Raw genomic sequence first — 17,627 nt, forward strand, 5'->3', positions numbered from 1 at the left:
GGCTAGGCGGCCCAGGCGAGACAGGATGGCACTAGCTCTTTGACGCTTTTTACCAGATTGTAGGCTCAGCTTCTAGACTGCCTAGCTCGGTCTAAAACCTGCATTTAAATAACTTCTTTCCCTAGTTCCCTGTGTTGGGGAACGGCAGATATTGGTGACAATCGAATCAAGTTCACCCAATTGCATTCTATCTCCTCCCAAAGTCTTGGCCGCACCCCTTTTAATTAGGGGCGAGGGAACGGGCGATTCCCTCCTGCTGTTAGAGGTAGCGCACTGGTATTGCACCACACACGCACACCCTTGAGTCCATGCCGGGCCTCTATTGCTCATTCACAAACACAGGAGAAATGACGGCAGCCGGCCATACGGTGCTGTTGGCACACATACACTGTCAGAAATTCGTGGACACAGGATTGCACAGAGACACCACATATTTCACAATATTCGCACCGCTGCCTTCTTAGCAAGCTTCTCAATGTAAGCGCGGGGCAGAGAAAACACAGGGGTTCCTACAAAAAGCTGTCGGGGCGTCACCGTCGCGCCAACGACAAAAAGACAATAATCTATAAATCTGCGTTCTACATCTTTCGACCGCTTGCCCGAGTGGCCGGCAATAACCGTCTTGCTCGCCGGTTCCTATTCCTACAACCTTTTGGCGCCCGTTGATCGGTGCTTCGCAAAATCAAATAATGTCGCACCATGACAACGATCATCGTTTGCTGTGGCTAGAAAACAAGTTCAATGTATACATAAGGAATGTACAGTTATATTCAGTCACCTCAGGCAACGGCGCACTCAAAAAAAAGACATTTCAAGCCTTGCTGTTCACAACCCCCAGTCCACTGTGAAAACAACACGCTTCTTGCTGCAGAAAGGTGTCACTTATGTGCTGACAAAGAAATTAGATAGCGATCCAATTTAGGCACTTTTCGCAAGAATTCGACAAATGTGCAGCGGCAACGATCAACTGGATGCCAGGGCTGTTACGGCTGTCCTTGATCGGATTGTGAAGGCCAAGCCATTAAGCCCGAAGGAAGCCGAGACGCCAGATATTGATGCTGAACAAGTGGTTGCCACACTATCTGAAAAGTTTCACGAGCTTCGTGACACACGTCTGGTTCAGTCAGCTGAACTGGCCAGGGTTAGGTACCGTATAGTGCGGAATATAGGTCGAGGTTTTTTCCAAAAAATATTACTAAAAGTTCACCCCTCGACTTATATACCGGCCCTTGGCACAACATGAATAGTCGTCTGGCAACATGTAGGAGCGCAGACCTTTCGGCATCCGCATCGTTATCGCCCCCTTGGTGACCGACGTGGACCAACTCGCGGGCGCCGCGCGGTTCTTTATTCTATGGCGCAGTGCACCCAGAGCTCGAAGACAGGGTGGCGGATTTCGTCCGCGAGCATCGTGCCAAATCTTTGCCAGTGACAGCAGAACTCATCCGCATCAAAGCTATTGAGATCGCCTGAGAATCCAGACTGCCCAAGGAACAATTCAAGGGCTCCATTTATTGGGTTCGTCGCTTCATGCGACGCAAGGGGTTCGCACTTCAACGGCGCACATCAATCTGCCACAAGCTGCCAGAGGCATACGAGGACAAGCTGGTCAAATTCCAGCGCTATGTTATCCGTCTCCGGCAGCAGCATGGCTACATGTTGAGACAGATCGGCAACGCTGATAAAATGCCGGTGTGGTTCGAGATGCCGTCGCCCACCACAGTGTGCGAACGCGGCGCTAAAGAAGTCAAGCTTCCTTCTATGGGAAACGAGCATTCGCGCTTCACGGTGATGCTCGCTTGTACTGCAGACGGCAGAAAGCTGCCCCCATACATAATATTCAAGAGGAAGATGCTCCCGAAAGAGGCTTTCCCGTGGGATGTCAGCGTGAATGAAAAGGGCTATATGGACGAGGCCCTCACGCTCAATTGGATTAAGACCGTCTGTAATCGGCGACCCGGTGCACTCCTGCGGTGTCTGAGCATGCTCGTCTTGGATGCCTTTAGCGGGCACTTGACCGCAGGTGTGAAGCAGGCACTCCGCGATGGAACTCGCCGTCATTCCGGGGGGGCATGACGTCAACACTTCAGCCACTGGACGTCGTGCTCAACAAGCCCTTTAAAGACCGTGTCCGTGAACAATATAATAAGTCCGTAACAATATATATAAGTTGGGGTCCGCGACAACCCGACGCCCCCAACTGGCCGGCTGCGCAGGCTGCCTCTCGCCACTGTGGCCACATGGGTGTCGCAGGCTTGGCGCTCGCTGCCCGACGATATGGTGGTGCGGGCATTCAAGAAGTGTTGCATTAGCAACTCCTTGGATGGCACCGAGGAAGACATGTTGTGGGACACAGCCAGTGAAAAGCAGTCGTCTTCGGACGAGAGTTCAGGCAGCTCAAACGAATGAGCAGGTGACGAGTCTGGCGGCACCACTAAATAAAACGAAGTTTTGTGCCTTATAGTTTTTATGTTGACTTCTATGCTTCAATGTAAGGGGGTCGACCTATATTCCGCCTCGACCTATATTCCGCATTATACGGTAACAGTGCCCCAAACTAGTGGCGGTGAAAGACAGGAACTAGCCCCGAAGCGCAGGCCGTAAGAAAGACCGCACATGTCGCCCCTCTAGCCTGGCCGTGAACTAGCCAAGCCATCGCGTGTACACGCTGCTACGTTCAAATGGCGCCCTCGGCGTGATCGATGTGTGCAGCTACAGTGCGCAGCAGTCGGGAACATCCATCGTGCCACTGCTATCTTCAAGGGTGTTGCAGGAGAGCTCACCGCCTGTCAACAGAGCGCATGTGGTCTTCTGGGGTGGCGAGTTCGATATATCCATTTTACGTCCGACCCCATTCGAAATAAAAAATTTAATATTAGTATGATTTTCGAGGTGATATAGAAAGTGTTCAATATACGCAATAATTCAATATATCCGTGTACGATATATCGAGGTTTGACTGTACTTCACAATTTAAGGCAATCTTTGAGAAAAAAAAAAGGTACTAAATCTAAATTCTGCTTCACAGAGTTGCTAGAATTGATATTTCTCTCTTAAATACAACAAATACAACACAGCAGGAACAGGTTTCTTTGTTCTAACTGTAACACAAGATGTATCCCAAGGGCAACATACTGAAATTATCATGTGATGCTCATTCTAACGAAATTTCTTTTCATGCCCAAGTAAACAACTGAACAATCCTGCAGCACAGGCAGAAATGACGCCACAAAACTATGTGACCTCCTTCACATACCCCCATCAATGAAAGCCTAATATGCTACACTTGTTACAGAGTGGTCGATTGCACCTTACACAACTACTTGATAATGGATAGAAAAGAGCCTTTTAATAGGAGTTTCTTCCCACCAAAATCTTATTGCAAATGATAATGCAGAAGCCTCTCATGGCAACTATGTCTACTGCTGTGCAGAAGTTAACTTCCTAATTGGGCTAGTTTGTGCATCTTTTACATGATGTCTGTGCTTAGGCTGTTCATGTAAAATTGTTCATGTAAACACTCCTTTACATTGCTTTTTAGTGTTAAACCCCATCAATCAACCAATCACTATATCTATCAATCAATCTAGTTTCTATAATGAAAAAGCCTCACTGTGGTTTGATCCTGGACCCCTTGGGCAAACTGGCGCAGCAGGAGGCTGTACGGCTGCGAGATGTTAGTCAGGGATACACGGCCTGTGATGGCCCCTGGGAGGGACACACGCAGACCAAACTCTTGCACCTGCTGCAGGCGGCCCAACACCACCAAGCCCTCAGCCAGCAGACGAATTGTCAGTGGCTCCACAACCACTGATGAGGACTCATCCTCCTGAGCCTCGCCTTCCTCAGACTTCTTCTTTTTTCGTTTACGGTTGCGCTTTTTCGGCAGGTCGCTGTCACGGGCCTGCAAGCAGTTTTTCTGATTAGTCCACAGCACTATCACATTTACCAATCACAATAAGAATGGAAAAAATGAGAGGCCAAAATGAACAGCTTTTCAGTATAAGAAATAAAGTGAAATAAAATGAGGAAATATGCGACAGGTGAAGACAGAACCAAAAACATTCATGCAAAATCGCAATAACATGCAATGCATAGGCAATGACAAGCCAACAATCAAAAAACCACTAACTGGTGCTACACTCTCATGGCCATGGCAGCAAGTACTCAACATCCTCTGGGAAAGGCCTAGCACTGTCATGGTTAAGCAACATATTTACACAGTATTAACTGCACAAAAAAAGGTGGTTTCAGGCATCATCGTAGCTGAATTACTTCTATGTGTGACATGTAGCGGAAATGGGTTTCAGCCTAACCAATGATTTTTTTTGTTGCAATGGCAATTATATGGACTCTCCAGGCGAATTTTCGCCATCAGCGTCACCATGAGGTTCTGTATAAAGTGCAAGAGCTATAAGATTCTATCACTCCCCGCATGCCGTGTGCTGTGGAAGCGAGGGGAAGCATGCAATGGTGAGCTGAGAAGGATGGTGGCTTTGTGCACGCACAATGTTGGAGGTCACATGATCAAATGTGCGGAAGGAGAGGGGGGAAGTGAGCAGGCACCTCCTTTTTAGCCTAGCCGTGCACCACCAATGTCCTATATTGGACATAATCTCCAATGGGTGCAAAGACTGGGTGAGCCAAGATGGCTGGTGGCTTCATGTGCGCTGTCCTGGCATGTGCTTAGTGCTGGAGGGCGTGTAATCTTAAGTTTTAAAGACACATTGAACAGAGAGGCAGTATAAGCGTTTAATCCCCTCTGTTTTCACTCATTACTCCAGTGTTGCAACAAGTGTTCATGGTCATCGAGAGAGAACTCGTGTTTGCCTGTGCGTGTACGACATCATGCTTGCTAATTTAATTAATAAGCAAATGTTTATGCAATTTATACGGCCAATAAAACTACAAACCTTACTTCATGTAATACTTTGCTATCATTATCGCTGATTCACCTTTCAGGTGAAACTGACACTTTTTATTTATTGATTTTTAAAGTATGTTCAGAACAAAAAGAAAAGAGACAGGGGTGCACCTAACCAAAATTTTAAATACAAATAGCTTATTTTTTGTTATTGAATTTACATTCAGTTTAGTACTTTGCTACTTGCAAGCTAATTATTACAGAATGCATGAAGAATCATGCAAACGGTGGCTCTTTACAGACTGCTTAAAATGACAGCTCTTGAGCAAACTAAGCCTGAAATGCACAGCTCTTGAGGCAACCTTGGTATAAAAGGTCGCTTTGCATTGAAGGAGGCACTGCACTGTCTTCCTTTTGCACAATAAGTTGCAATGACTAAATTAGGAAATGTATGGTTTTCTAGCCCACTTGCTTATCAAGCATAGCAACCAATGTGAAGTTGGGTCTCTTTCTTTCGTAGCAATAACTGCTTGGGTTCCATGTCCCAAAACTGCACCGTGGCTATTGGGCTGCACTACGGACTATATATTTCTACTACTAACTTCATTACAAGTTACAAAATCTCGAAAATGTGTTTCACTCTTGTGGGGATGCGCGACCCTCGCGCATCCCCACCCTGCGTTGAAGCGCAGTCCGAGAGATGGTGCTAGTGTTGCGCTGCTGCGGGGTTACTTGGGTGCGGGAGAGACAAGGCGCTCTCTCTTGGGTTTGAGACAGCAAGCGGGACGGACGTGCCATGCCGCACGTGCAGCGACCCTCTTTCCCGGCGGGTCGGCGCACGGCGGGGACGTCTCCCGCACGAGCGCACGGCGACCCATGCTTCTGCGAGACCGCCTCGCGTGGCCGCCCTCGAACGCGCCACGATTCGCGTGACCATACACGCGAACGACCAGGCGTTGGGATCCAGCATGGGGCGAACACATTCGCTCACTTCCGGTCGCGGTAAGTCGGACTTCTAGATTTGTCGCGCGCCCATCGGCATGTTTTGTGGACAGCAACTCGGGTAGCAGGCATTGATGTATGAAAGGTGCAATAAATGCCTTTGTGATTGTTTGCACTACTGTGTAGTCCTTCCTTTGTCCCAAGAGTACGGTGTGAGAATCCCACATCAGACCCCACACTCTTTAATACCGCTGTCACACGAAAGTCTTTTGAGCAAAAAGACTTCTCCCGAAAAAGAGTTTCACACACAGACACACAACAGGGAGCGAACTCTTCTTCAGAAGCGATCTTTCCTGGAAGTGGAGTTCGTCGATCTCTCTTACGGCCAAAAAGGAGTAGGCTTGAAACCAGTGGGCGCCATCAATTATCATATATTAAAAAATCTAAGCAAATGCATATTTTTCTGTCGCCTAGCTAGGCTCATCGTAAAAAATAATTTTGCATCTCAAAGAAGGTGTAGCAAACCCAGTAATGCTCACTTTCTTCTGTACCCTCGTAAGCAGGTCGAACACTTTCTAAAGTACAATAAACCTTTACATTAACGTTTCTTAATCTGGTCTTGTTAAACTTATTTGAAAACTATGCAATCCAATAAGTTTTCACTTTATATTTCATGATAAATCAGTTTAGTTAGGCCAATCTTGTTTAAAACGCTAGTGCCACGCTTTCCCTATAGCGTGTCCAGAAGGAAACACCATTTTAAGAAGAGATTGTCGGTGCCGTGTGTGTGCTGCACGCACAACACCTCTTCAATAAAAAGTCGTTCAACATGGTAAAAGACCGCTTGCGTAAAGAGCGTTTGCGTACTTTTGTGATGGTACGTTCACACTGAGGAATCCGGCGTCTACAGCGAATGGAATTCTCCTGTCGCCGAAAATCGCGTGGTTCACACTGCTTGCGGACCGCGCCGCCGGAAAGACATACAGCGCCATCTGTCCCATAAAGTTCTAACCTCCAATCAAGCGTGGTATATCCCGGATGTTCACGCGGCTCGAAATTGCGCAGTTGTCTCCGCTCGCATCGAGTTCGTGTGTTTATGTTGCGCGTCTCCACCATTGCTTGGAAAGACAATGATGAACCCCGAGCAAGAAGAGGCAGTACTGCTCGGCTTGTTGGCAAGCACCTTTCTGGCGATTCGTGACGCGCAGAAGCATTCGCCGAAGAGACGGCGGCAGCGGCGTTGGTGGGTTCGCCCACCAATCTCGCGACCGATCTTGTGCCACAAGTCGTCCTTCAGCACTTTGTCTTTGTGCTTCAAGTGGCGCTTATCGTAGAGGACTGGGTGGTTGCGCACCAGTTCGATGAGCATTTCGGATGTGGATGTCGCGGCGGACTTTGATGACTGCGACGACTGCGACATGACGTGAGACTCGGCCGCCATCTTTGGAAGTTCTGTTTCGCGCTCCCCGATTGGTCAGCGCCGCGCGGCGGCGAGGCAATCCGGCGGCAGCTGCCGCAAAAATCGGTACGGGAGCGATCGGCGCGGAAGGGGCTTTTCCGGCGGATCTCGCCGCCGCCGAACTGGGTTCCGCCGAACTGGGCGCCGCTCCAGACACCGAATGTCTCAGTGTGAACGGGGCATGACAGAGGTACAAGATATCATCTTTCAAAGAAAAGAACACGAACATTTGTCCATAAATTGATCGATCTGTGTGGTAAAGTATTAGGCCAACACTTCACTTAACATAAACTATGTTTGTTCACCTTGAACAGGTCATCCTTCTCGAGAGTAGATCTTTTCACAGAGGAAAGAGTTCTCTGCTCTTCACCACGGGGCAATTCACCATCATCCATGTTTTCCAGCACCTTGCTCCTGTACACGAAGGCCACAATAGCACAGAGACTATTATCATCAAGCAGAAATTGGCAATCTAATGTTACTTCTCAGTTAACCCTCTTATGTCCCACAACAATGGTACTGTGCTACTAAGCATGAAGCCACCATTTCAATTCCCGCCTGCGACAACAGCGTTGCTAATGGGGACCAGGACACAAAAAAATACATTAATAGTTTCGGATGCATAAAAGCGGGGCAAAGGTGTAAGTCGAACTTATATACCGATATGTCGTGTTATACCTCGGTCACACGGGCACCTTCGATAGCGATCGAAGTTCTCGACCGCGATCTAGAAATTCGATCCCAATCGGGCTGTGTCGCGATCAAAAGTGCCTCGCGTGATAGGGGTATTAGATGCAGAGCTAAAAAAACAAAAGGGAGAGAGGATACAGACAGGCATCACTCCGAGTGTACGTGTGTCACACGTGCACTCAGTGGTCTTTGAAAGCCATCGGTGTTAATTTGTTTTCGTTCGTGAACATGAAAAGCCGACACTGTCAGGCGGATCCACATCTCGGTGCAGCTGCGATCGCTGTTCAAGGACGCTATTAGTCACGACGACCACTTCGACTGAGCTTCGGACACTGCCTTAACACATCGTGAACGCTTCAGCATGTGTTGACACGAATAAGCAGCACAAGGCAGAGTGAATCTATCCGCATGCACTGCAGCTTAATAGATGAATTCTTGATCCACTAGTACTGTTGACAATAGTCGCAGCACAAACCAAGCACGAAATGCACACGCACAGCTAAGTGACGACAATTACGTCTAAAATAACGTACACTACCTTTTTTTCAAACCATCCACGGCAGAACAACCACGCTGCACGCACGCGGCAAGGGTGCCGTATGGATGGATGGATGGATGGATGGCGGCTATACCCTTTGTAACGGGCGGCGGCTGGCGCCACCTAGCCTTTTGTCCCCCCCTCCTATTTTATTATTATTCTTTTTTTTCCCAACCTAGTTTTTACTCCCCTCCCCCCCCCCAAGATAACTATCTAAAACAGTAGAGGAAACATTTTGTCCCCGATTTATGTTATTATCTATCCCTTGACTTCCTCCACCAATCCTCTAGCCTCCCCTTCGTTACTGCCACTCTTTTCTCATCTATTTGCCCTCGTTCCCCGGGAAAACCTAATGCCCCTTCCATATCTGCCTCTGTTCCCTCTGCCTGGGTCGGGCGAAGGGCTGTGCATCTCAGCACTATATGTTCAGTGGTCTCCATTTCTGCTCCGCAAGCTGCGCACCGAAGGTCCACGTCTTCAAATTTATCCCTGTATGTTTTCGTCCTCAAAACCCCCGTCCTAGCCTCGAATAATAGTGAGCTGCCCCGCGAGTTATCAAATAAGAGCTCTCTCTTTATCTCCTGTTTTTGTGACCTATACATTGATAGCGATGGCTTTCCGAGCATTCTTTCTTCCCACATTTTTCTTTCCGTCTCCTTCACCTCCTTTCCCACACTAGAACCACTTTGGATCCCCTCCCTCGGCTGTAGGTATCTATTCCTCAGCTTCCTCGTTCGGAGTGTCCACTTTCCGTAAAAAATAACAGGAACACGTTGCCAGACCAAGAGCTGATAGCGCTAACTTTATCCTAGCTGTTTTTATTCACCAAACTTAAATTTCAAAGTTTCACCAAATTCACCAAATTAAAAAATTCACCAAATTCACCAAATTTAAAATTTCACCAAATTCACCAAATTAAATTTCAAAGTTTTATTTTACATTACTATAAAAAGACCTAGGTCGTGAGCTATTTTGCCCCGGGAACGAACTACAGAGGCGCTGCGAGCGCCGCTCGCGTGACGTCAGGGCACGGACTCGCGCCTGTCGTCTGCTACAGTTCGGGCGGCGTCCGGGCGGCGTATTTGGAATATCCAGAAGGTACAACGCATGGCAACCGCAGCACCACGCTATTGGCTTACGAGCCTGCGGGACGCCGTGATGTCACTCCTAGCAACGGCGCCAAGCGATAACTCTCGTTCCCGGTGCTCTCCGTACAAAAATCCCTCACGTGACCTGATAATAGGTGCCTAGGGACAGGATTGTTTACGGTTTTTGAGAAGGCATGATGGTGGCGCCGAGCGACGCCGTGGCGTGTTCGTTCTCGGCATGTTCGTTCTCCGGCTCGCGCGGACCGTGCGTTGTTCGACGTTGCTTATGTGATCGTGCTTGCGTTGCTTGTGTGTTGGTGGTAGGTTCTGTGTTACTTGGCGGAAAGCCGCGAGTAGTGGTGGTGCGGCAGTGCGACTTTCGCCTCGGTGAGCTCTGGCAGTACAGAATCTGCGTTGTGACCCGTGCTTCTAGCGCCTCGGCAGCGAAGTTCTGCGAACCGCGATGTGGCGTCGCCGTGTCCGACTTTGCTTAACGGACATTGAGGGATGTGCTGCTCGCTACAAGTCATGTAAATGCGACTGCGTCGATCGCCCATGCACTGTTCAGCGCTGATTGTGTACACAATTAAGTGTGCTGTGCTTGAAACGAGTGGTGCAGCCGTGCAGCGGGGGGTGGTGGAGGAGCAGAGTGGCTTAGGGGTCTCCATTTGCACGTTCACAGATATGTGCTCCCGTTTTGGTCTCATTAGCGGCTGTCGCGGGATTGTGGTGTGCTCCTTGCCTAGTATGAAGTTTACGATGCTAACACACAGCATGTTCGCGTTTTTCCGTGCTATGTGTCATTTGCATGATGACCGAGTTGAAAACAAGGCATATGTCTGTGTTGTTTGCATTTGTGTGTTGTAAATTACTTCCTATTGTGGAAGTTCTGGCAGTCTTAAACATAAACGTAAACATATAAACATATTTCTGTGTGTCTGAAATTTTGAATTTCCCATAATAGCCTTTACGACTGATAAGCGGGCTACACAGCCTGTGTGAATCAGCTACCTTTTGTTGCGACCCTCTTCCATGTGGTAGACTGATGCATGGTGCGCGTTTATTTCTGTACTGTTGTAAAAACCATTTGTTTATTCACCCATGGAGTACAAATGTACTGCTTCTTCGCCGCAGTACATTTTAGTTGCGCGCTGAAGGATACTAAAAGTGGGAGGGGACCGCTATCACCCAGCATAGTATGTCCACTCAGGCGACCTGAGAGGCGGCGGTTGCGCGAGTGTATAATTAAAGAACTCTTTTTATGTCCAGTGACAGTGGCCCCTTTCCCCTTTAGTATGCTTCACCGCAGTACATAGGAGTATTGCGAAAAAGGTAATCTTAAAAAGCTCAATTATGCAACGTTTCTTTCGTAGCTTGCTACACCGCAATACAGGGGTGTAGCATCGTGCAGTAAAGCATAATAAGAGTGGAAAGGGCACATAGGTTTACTCATTATTTTCAATTGTGATATAATTTGCAAGTGCATCTGTGCTCTTGGTAAGCTTTATTGACAATTCTTTGTACATTACAAATTCATATTGCCAGGAAGCTTACTAAGGCACATTCGCCATATTGTAATGCATTATTCACCTTCAATGCAGGAGCACAATGCGGATTCATGCCTATGCTTCTGGCTGGACTGCACGTGCTCTTTGAGAACTGATTCGTTGTTCATAAGTGCACTGGTACTTACTCTAAACTGGAGGGCTGAAGTTGATACGGAAGCACAATCTTTATTAAGAGGACAAGATGTTGCCAAGATGGTTGTAGCACAGTTTTTTTTTTCTTCGAGGTACCTTTTCTACTAGAAGCTTCCATTGCAGTGTTTCGAGCCTCTTTGAGCCAGCACATAGTCTATATAAACATCGGACACCGATTGGGAACATCACCTATGCTCTCTGCAGTAAGCTGCGCACAGGATAAGTTCATGCCTATCTATAGAAAAAAATGTAGCATGACCAGACTAAAAGGGGGTGGGCTGCAGCAATACTAAGTGTTAAATGTTGCCTTATCCTTTCTGTTGAGTTTTCTGTTTTGTGCTTTTTATTATGGATCCTCCACAATAACCATTAGAGTGCCGAACGTGAGCTTGTTGGTCTCAGATCTCATGGTTGTTACTAACAAAACAGTGTGATAAACAAACAAGGGCTTGGAGGCATCCTGTCACCTTGCTTATCTCATGGTGTTGCTTCATGAGCACCGTAGGCCTCCAGACCAACTAGGAAGGGAAATTTGTTGCAATCACTTCAGAACTGTATTGCAACCAAACGAACAGTGCTCTCAATGACAACATTTGGACAGTAGAGTGCTTGCACCCAGCAAAGTCTAAGAAGGAAGCATTCAGGATGTGCAAGTGGGCCTTTTGAAGCTGGCATCATTGTTGAAGGGGCTTTGCCTGCTACCCTCTTTATGGATACACAAAGATGATTTCCTCTTTGAGAGGGATTGTTTCAGATGTCGTTACATGGCAACAATGCTGGGTGTATAGTAGCAGAGAAGCTTGTCTTTGCCCACTGTCAATAATATGTTCCTTTTCCAGTTCCTGTGGAAGTGCCTACTTTTTGTACACAAAGTGCTCTCCATGCATGCATGCATTTTTAGCTTGTAAAGATGTCTATTACCCTTTGCCTCAAGCTGGTCCTTGTTGATGTCACCCAAGAAGGCATTGTGGAGTATGGCGATGCGCACTTACAAATCAGTGTTGATGCCAGTGAAACCAGATTAATGGAGCTGCCATTTATTTCTGTCCACTCCATCTTCATCCAGTTACAATGAGCAGTTCTTTGTCCAAACAGAAGGCATATGTAGTTGGTCATGCATAGCCTACGCACTAAGACTTGTTGGCGTGCCTGAGAACCTTAGCAGTGTCTATATGCAAAAACATTCTGATGTGTTGATGACTTCCTTCTCTTTATCACCCTTTGCCTGATGAAGCCAGCAACTTGGTCACCCGCCGTGGTTGCTCAGTGGCATGGTGTTGGGCTGCTGAGCACGAGGTCACGGGATCGAATCCCAGCCACGGTGGCCGCATTTCGATGGGGGCGAAATGCGAAAACACCCGTGTACTTAGACTTAGGTGCACGTTAAAGAACCCCAGGTGGTGGAAATTTCCGGAGTCCTCCACTACGGCGTGCCTCATAATCAGAAAGTGGTTTTGGCACGTAAAACCCCATAATTCAGCAACTTGGTCAATTAGATGTACAACAGGCTTCCCATTAGTTTTCTCAGCGTCTCCTTTACCAGGGTGCTGCTCATAGATATCTGTTTTCTTGACCTTGCACTGCACTTAAACCATGGCCACACCTGCTGAACCTATAGTATGCGATCAGAAAAGTGCTATACATCACGTTGCTCCAAACTCATGACATGCGCTACAAGGCCTTGTGGAACACCCTCATTAATTTCCGCCCTCATCATACTGTATGAAGTTTCACATGACAAGTGCGACAATTAACATCTGCTGGTTTTTCAGTGCTATTCCTGTCCAGCTTGCTGAAAGCTGTCCCGAGTGTTTCAAAAGCAAGACTGCTGTCGGACAAGAAGTGCATAAAGCAAGGGTAGCAATAACCATATATGTCACACAAAATGAAGGTCACTGAGTGTACAGGCGATTTAATTCTTATCCAACAAGCTTGGTTCTCCCTTTGCAAGTGAGTAAACCCAACTTGCCCCAAAGACATGGCCTGTGACAAACTATGTGCCAGATGCTGTGTCCCCTGCAAAGCCGAAGATGTGTACAACATCCTGACACCCGTAGTGGCTTCTACACTGGGCAAACAGGCTGCTACAAGAATGACCGCCTCTAATAATATGCTAATAACATGAAAACGTGCAGAGATTTGGCTATTCATTGGGTCCAACTGCAGGTGCAAGCCACTCTTCCACCAGATTTGTGTTGTTCACAGGAATTGGAGCTATACAAATGCAGACAAAAACAGTGATGTTTGAAAGTAGTTGAGTTCAACTATATTCTGCACAAACAGTGCTACTTACAGCGCCGGTACCTTGTAGCTACATTTCATGGCTGTCCCGCCATTCAAAGGCACTATTCTTGAATTATTAACTTCTATTTATACTTATGGTGGCCACATATTGCAAGTACATATCTACATTTGTGCAATATGGTTAAATGATGTCAACTATGATAGCCATTCCTAATCTGAGATGCAACAAAAGAACTAATATAGACAACAAATTGCAATTCAAGAAGACAACCCGTGCACAGGATAAGTGATAGACTTCCTTTTATTGAACAAAAGTCACATGTGTCACACGTCACCAGCAGTGGGTAGCAAACTTGCAAGCTTGGGTGACAGAGGCAAAACTTAGCAAAATGCTACACTCATACTCAAATGTATAATGGCCTATGACACAATAAACTACATTATATTGTACTGAATGAAAGGGCAAGACTCCATCCAAGAACACATTACGGCACAACATAATTGACATGGTGTAAAAGATGTTAACACGCCTTCCCCATAAAAAAAGAAACACTGAAAACATGCCTTAAAGGGCAATGTGCAGTGTCTGAAAGCAAGGAAAAACAACCCAAAAAAGGTTTCGCTAAGTCTTTCAATGATTAAAATTGTCAAACTGTCTTGTCACTTCTTAATGGATCTGCATTGTGTACTAGGGTGTTCTGATAAGGCAGTTTCAGCACGTGTATTGGAAAGCAGTGTTCCCAGTCTGTGCCCAATATTTCGAATTTAAAGAGGGTCAGGCTGCCTTTCAAAGATGTACATTTTAATTTATAAAACAGAAAAAGGCAAGCAAAATTGCTGTGCTTTAGAAATTCACTTAAAGCAGTGCTAGTAAATTAAAGTATTAGTTTTCACTTGTACAGCTTTCCACCTCTAACATTGTTTATCCCAGTTGTAAAAAGATGGGAATTTCTTTTTGAACAGAACTTTTTAAACTATATTTAACAGGCGAACCAAATACATCATAAAAGTGGCATTTCGCATCTGCAACAACTTCAATGTACTTGAAATTCAGCATATTGGGACATGGAGGAAGCCATAAAAATGCAATAACGGCCCGAAAGAGTTCTCTGCAATTAGGTGAAGAAATTGGCACATACCTGCAACATTTATTGATATCTAGGGTGAACTTTAACATCCAATGCAATATAGGCTCTTTCGGGACTGTTTATAACGTTTTGTGCCAGCGCACATACGTTAAAACACTATTCAGTGCTTGCACGCCGTGTCGATGTATGCCGAATTGCATTAACAGGACGTGAGCAGCACAGTAATCGCAAGGGCGTTTTGTTTCCTCTTGAGGGCATCGCGCTGCGTATCATTAGTAGTAGTGGTGGAATACGACTGCATCTCACAGGTTCCGATCTTGTCAGCATGGTTTTCGCCCAGCGATCCTCGCAGCGTAAACTGTCGCACCGGCGTAGATCCCGATTCCTATCAATCGGTTGTCGGCATGGGTTTCGCCCAGCGATCCTCGCAGCGTAAATTGTCGCACCAGCGTAGATCGCGATTCCTATCAATCGGCAGGGCGGAGACGGCGCTTCGATGGATGGGACGGAAAGTCGCGTCACCCTCGGCTCGCGACCGCGCCAGCACACAGTTACGCCAGTTTCACGTAGCCGCGTCTGCGTGCCAGCCACGACAAAACGTTGGCCACGGCGTTGGCCACGACACGCAACAAGCTACGCGAAACCGCTGGTGATGAGAGTACGTTGTTAGGCATGACGCCACGGCGCGTCCCCGCAGGCGGCAGCCAATAGCGTGGCGCTGCGGTTGCCATGCGTTGTCCCTTCTGGATTTTCCAAATACGCGTCCGGGCGCTTTGTGCGGTGTTTTCGTTTGTTCGCCCTCGTTCTCTCTGCTTGTATACTTATGGCGGTTGTCTCAAATATATGTTTACGACGTCTTCATTTGCGATAATTTATTCAAATAGCTTATTTCTTAGACGACAATGCAGCTCTCAAAGGTAACGCTACAGTGCCAGCCGAAGGAGCGCAGACCAGCCCATTGTGGGTTTTTTCATGCGCGGATCGACAACCGCAAAAACATAGCATAGAAGAATCCAGTTATGATACCATACCTGCCGCGGTGCAGCATGTATGTCACAAACGCTGGCTATATACGACTTCTACAACAGTTACCTTGATTTTAATACGTACGCCAAACAGGTTTGCTCACGACGAGTATAGTTCATAGTATATATCAAATTTTTGCATTTTTTCACAGAAACGCTCGGCTGTAACACGAGGACTTAACTAACACTGCAGTTTAGATTCTACAAGCACCACTTGCTTCTTTACCTGCTTCTCAAAATTAGGCGGTCCTTCACTTGCTTATTTTAAGCGGCGGTAATTTAATTGAAGTAAAGCTAATGAAGGCTTACATCTATTTACAGAATACAAAAGGAATGTACCAATATATATTCTCTTTTCCGTGCTACAAGTTCAACTCACTTGAGAAATTTACTCGTACTTGTTGCTTGAGGTATATATATATACATGACGAATCTATTTGGCGAACTGATCACACAGGCTGCTCGGCCTAATCTTTTGGGTGAAATATATGCCTGTTGGACCGCACGGCTGCAGCCAGAAAGAAGTCGATGCGTCAATCATTATGGGACATATTGAAGATATATTATAGTTCTCCTATGGAGGATCAAAAATCGAGTGAAATATGTAAGGCTTGTGTGTTTTCTTCATGAATGCTTGCGATTGGATTGGATTGGAGCAAACTTTGTCTGTGCCTGCAGTTGGGCGAGGTTCTCTTTTATGTACCGACGAAGCGAATAGTTCTCCGCTTGTATAATTAAACAACGCTGGATCGAGATATATGGTGTTAAGGTGCTTGAATTTTCCTTTCTAAGCTGCGCTGTATAGTAGCTCGACAATACTTTAGCAATTCCAATTGGCGCTGTAAAAAATGCTTCATGATTTTAATTCGAAGTTGTAGCGAACTGATGGGTTTCGCGAACAAAGCGTGCCTCGCCATACCGACAGAGTTGCTACCGTTGCGTGATCAGGGGTGTACCATAGTGTCGCGATAAAGGCTACTTAATTATGGCCACTATGAAACATTTCATCGCTTGCAATTGATTGGCTCTCGATCTTAACAACGAAACTTTTCTCTCAGGTGATTGCTACTACGGTATTTGTTAGCAGCCGTCGTGAGCCATGAGCGATCCGTTTATTGAAGGCCTCTTTCAGAGAGGGGTGAAAGTAGCGCAGCAAACTTTTTCATAAGAAATGCGCGCCTAACTCTTTCTTTTACGCATTAATAAATGGCCATATTTGCCTAGGACAACTCACCAGAGTAATAAGAATCACGATGACAGCTTCGCTGGGCAGTGTCTTTCTAACACGGCCGACAGGCAAAGTTCTAGCTGGCAGGTGTTGCGCAGAAGTCGTGGAGCGCGGTTGTGGCGGTATAGTGCTGAACTTAATTTATTAGCTTCACAATCAAGTAGGCGGTCGTACGTAATTATATTTATTCGATCGTGTTTTTTACTAGTTGTATAACAATGTGTCTATTTCGCATTATTGGCGGCGCCTCCAGGACACACCAAAGCTAGACCTGGACCAGCAGTCCGTGCATGGGGTATTCGCATAAAAAAATTGGCTGTCCGGCACGCGCACGGGCCTCCCGGCTTCCACCTTTGATTCCCCACTACCCTTTAGGATGCCCTGGAGATCCTGCGCCGCGTCGATCCTTTATTATAATCTCAAGTGCTCTACTCTCCTGAGGCCTCCGCTTGCCGGTTGCATAAAATCTAATCTATCGTCGCAACGAGAAAGCGGCCCGCGACTATATACAACACACGTACCAGCCAGAACCTTGCCAAAATGGGCACTGTGCAGTGAGACACGGGTGCAATTTTATGTCCATGGACTATGCGCCCAAGGAATTAACTGTTTACGTTATTCTCCCCACCCAGAAGTTTTGTGTCATTTGGCTTCGCGGCTATACGTGCCTGCCTGGCAATACGCGGAGATCGACGTACCCCACTTTGCTCGACGGGAAACCGATCGAGCAGACGCGCCAAACCCCGGGGAGGAAGCCCTAA

The 17,627-nt window shown here is 46.8% G+C and overlaps 1 protein-coding gene across 1 annotated transcript in view; it reads right to left on the reverse strand.

Annotated features, from left to right (window-relative positions):
- The window catches only part of Rrp5 (Ribosomal RNA Processing 5), a 105,286-nt gene extending 96,730 nt beyond the window's left edge, over positions 1 to 8,556 (reverse strand). The window contains exons 1-3 of the mRNA XM_065429856.1: positions 8,494 to 8,556; positions 7,571 to 7,679; positions 3,614 to 3,904 (exon numbers count right to left, since the gene is read on the reverse strand). Of these exons, the coding sequence (XP_065285928.1) occupies positions 3,614 to 3,904; positions 7,571 to 7,660 (381 nt within the window). The 5' untranslated portion in view covers positions 7,661 to 7,679; positions 8,494 to 8,556. The remainder of the gene's footprint in view (positions 1 to 3,613; positions 3,905 to 7,570; positions 7,680 to 8,493) is intronic.
- Between the last annotated feature and the right edge of the window lie 9,071 nt (positions 8,557 to 17,627).

This window comes from Dermacentor albipictus, chromosome 1 (assembly GCF_038994185.2).
Source record: "Dermacentor albipictus isolate Rhodes 1998 colony chromosome 1, USDA_Dalb.pri_finalv2, whole genome shotgun sequence".
Taxonomy (NCBI): domain Eukaryota; kingdom Metazoa; phylum Arthropoda; class Arachnida; order Ixodida; family Ixodidae; genus Dermacentor; species Dermacentor albipictus.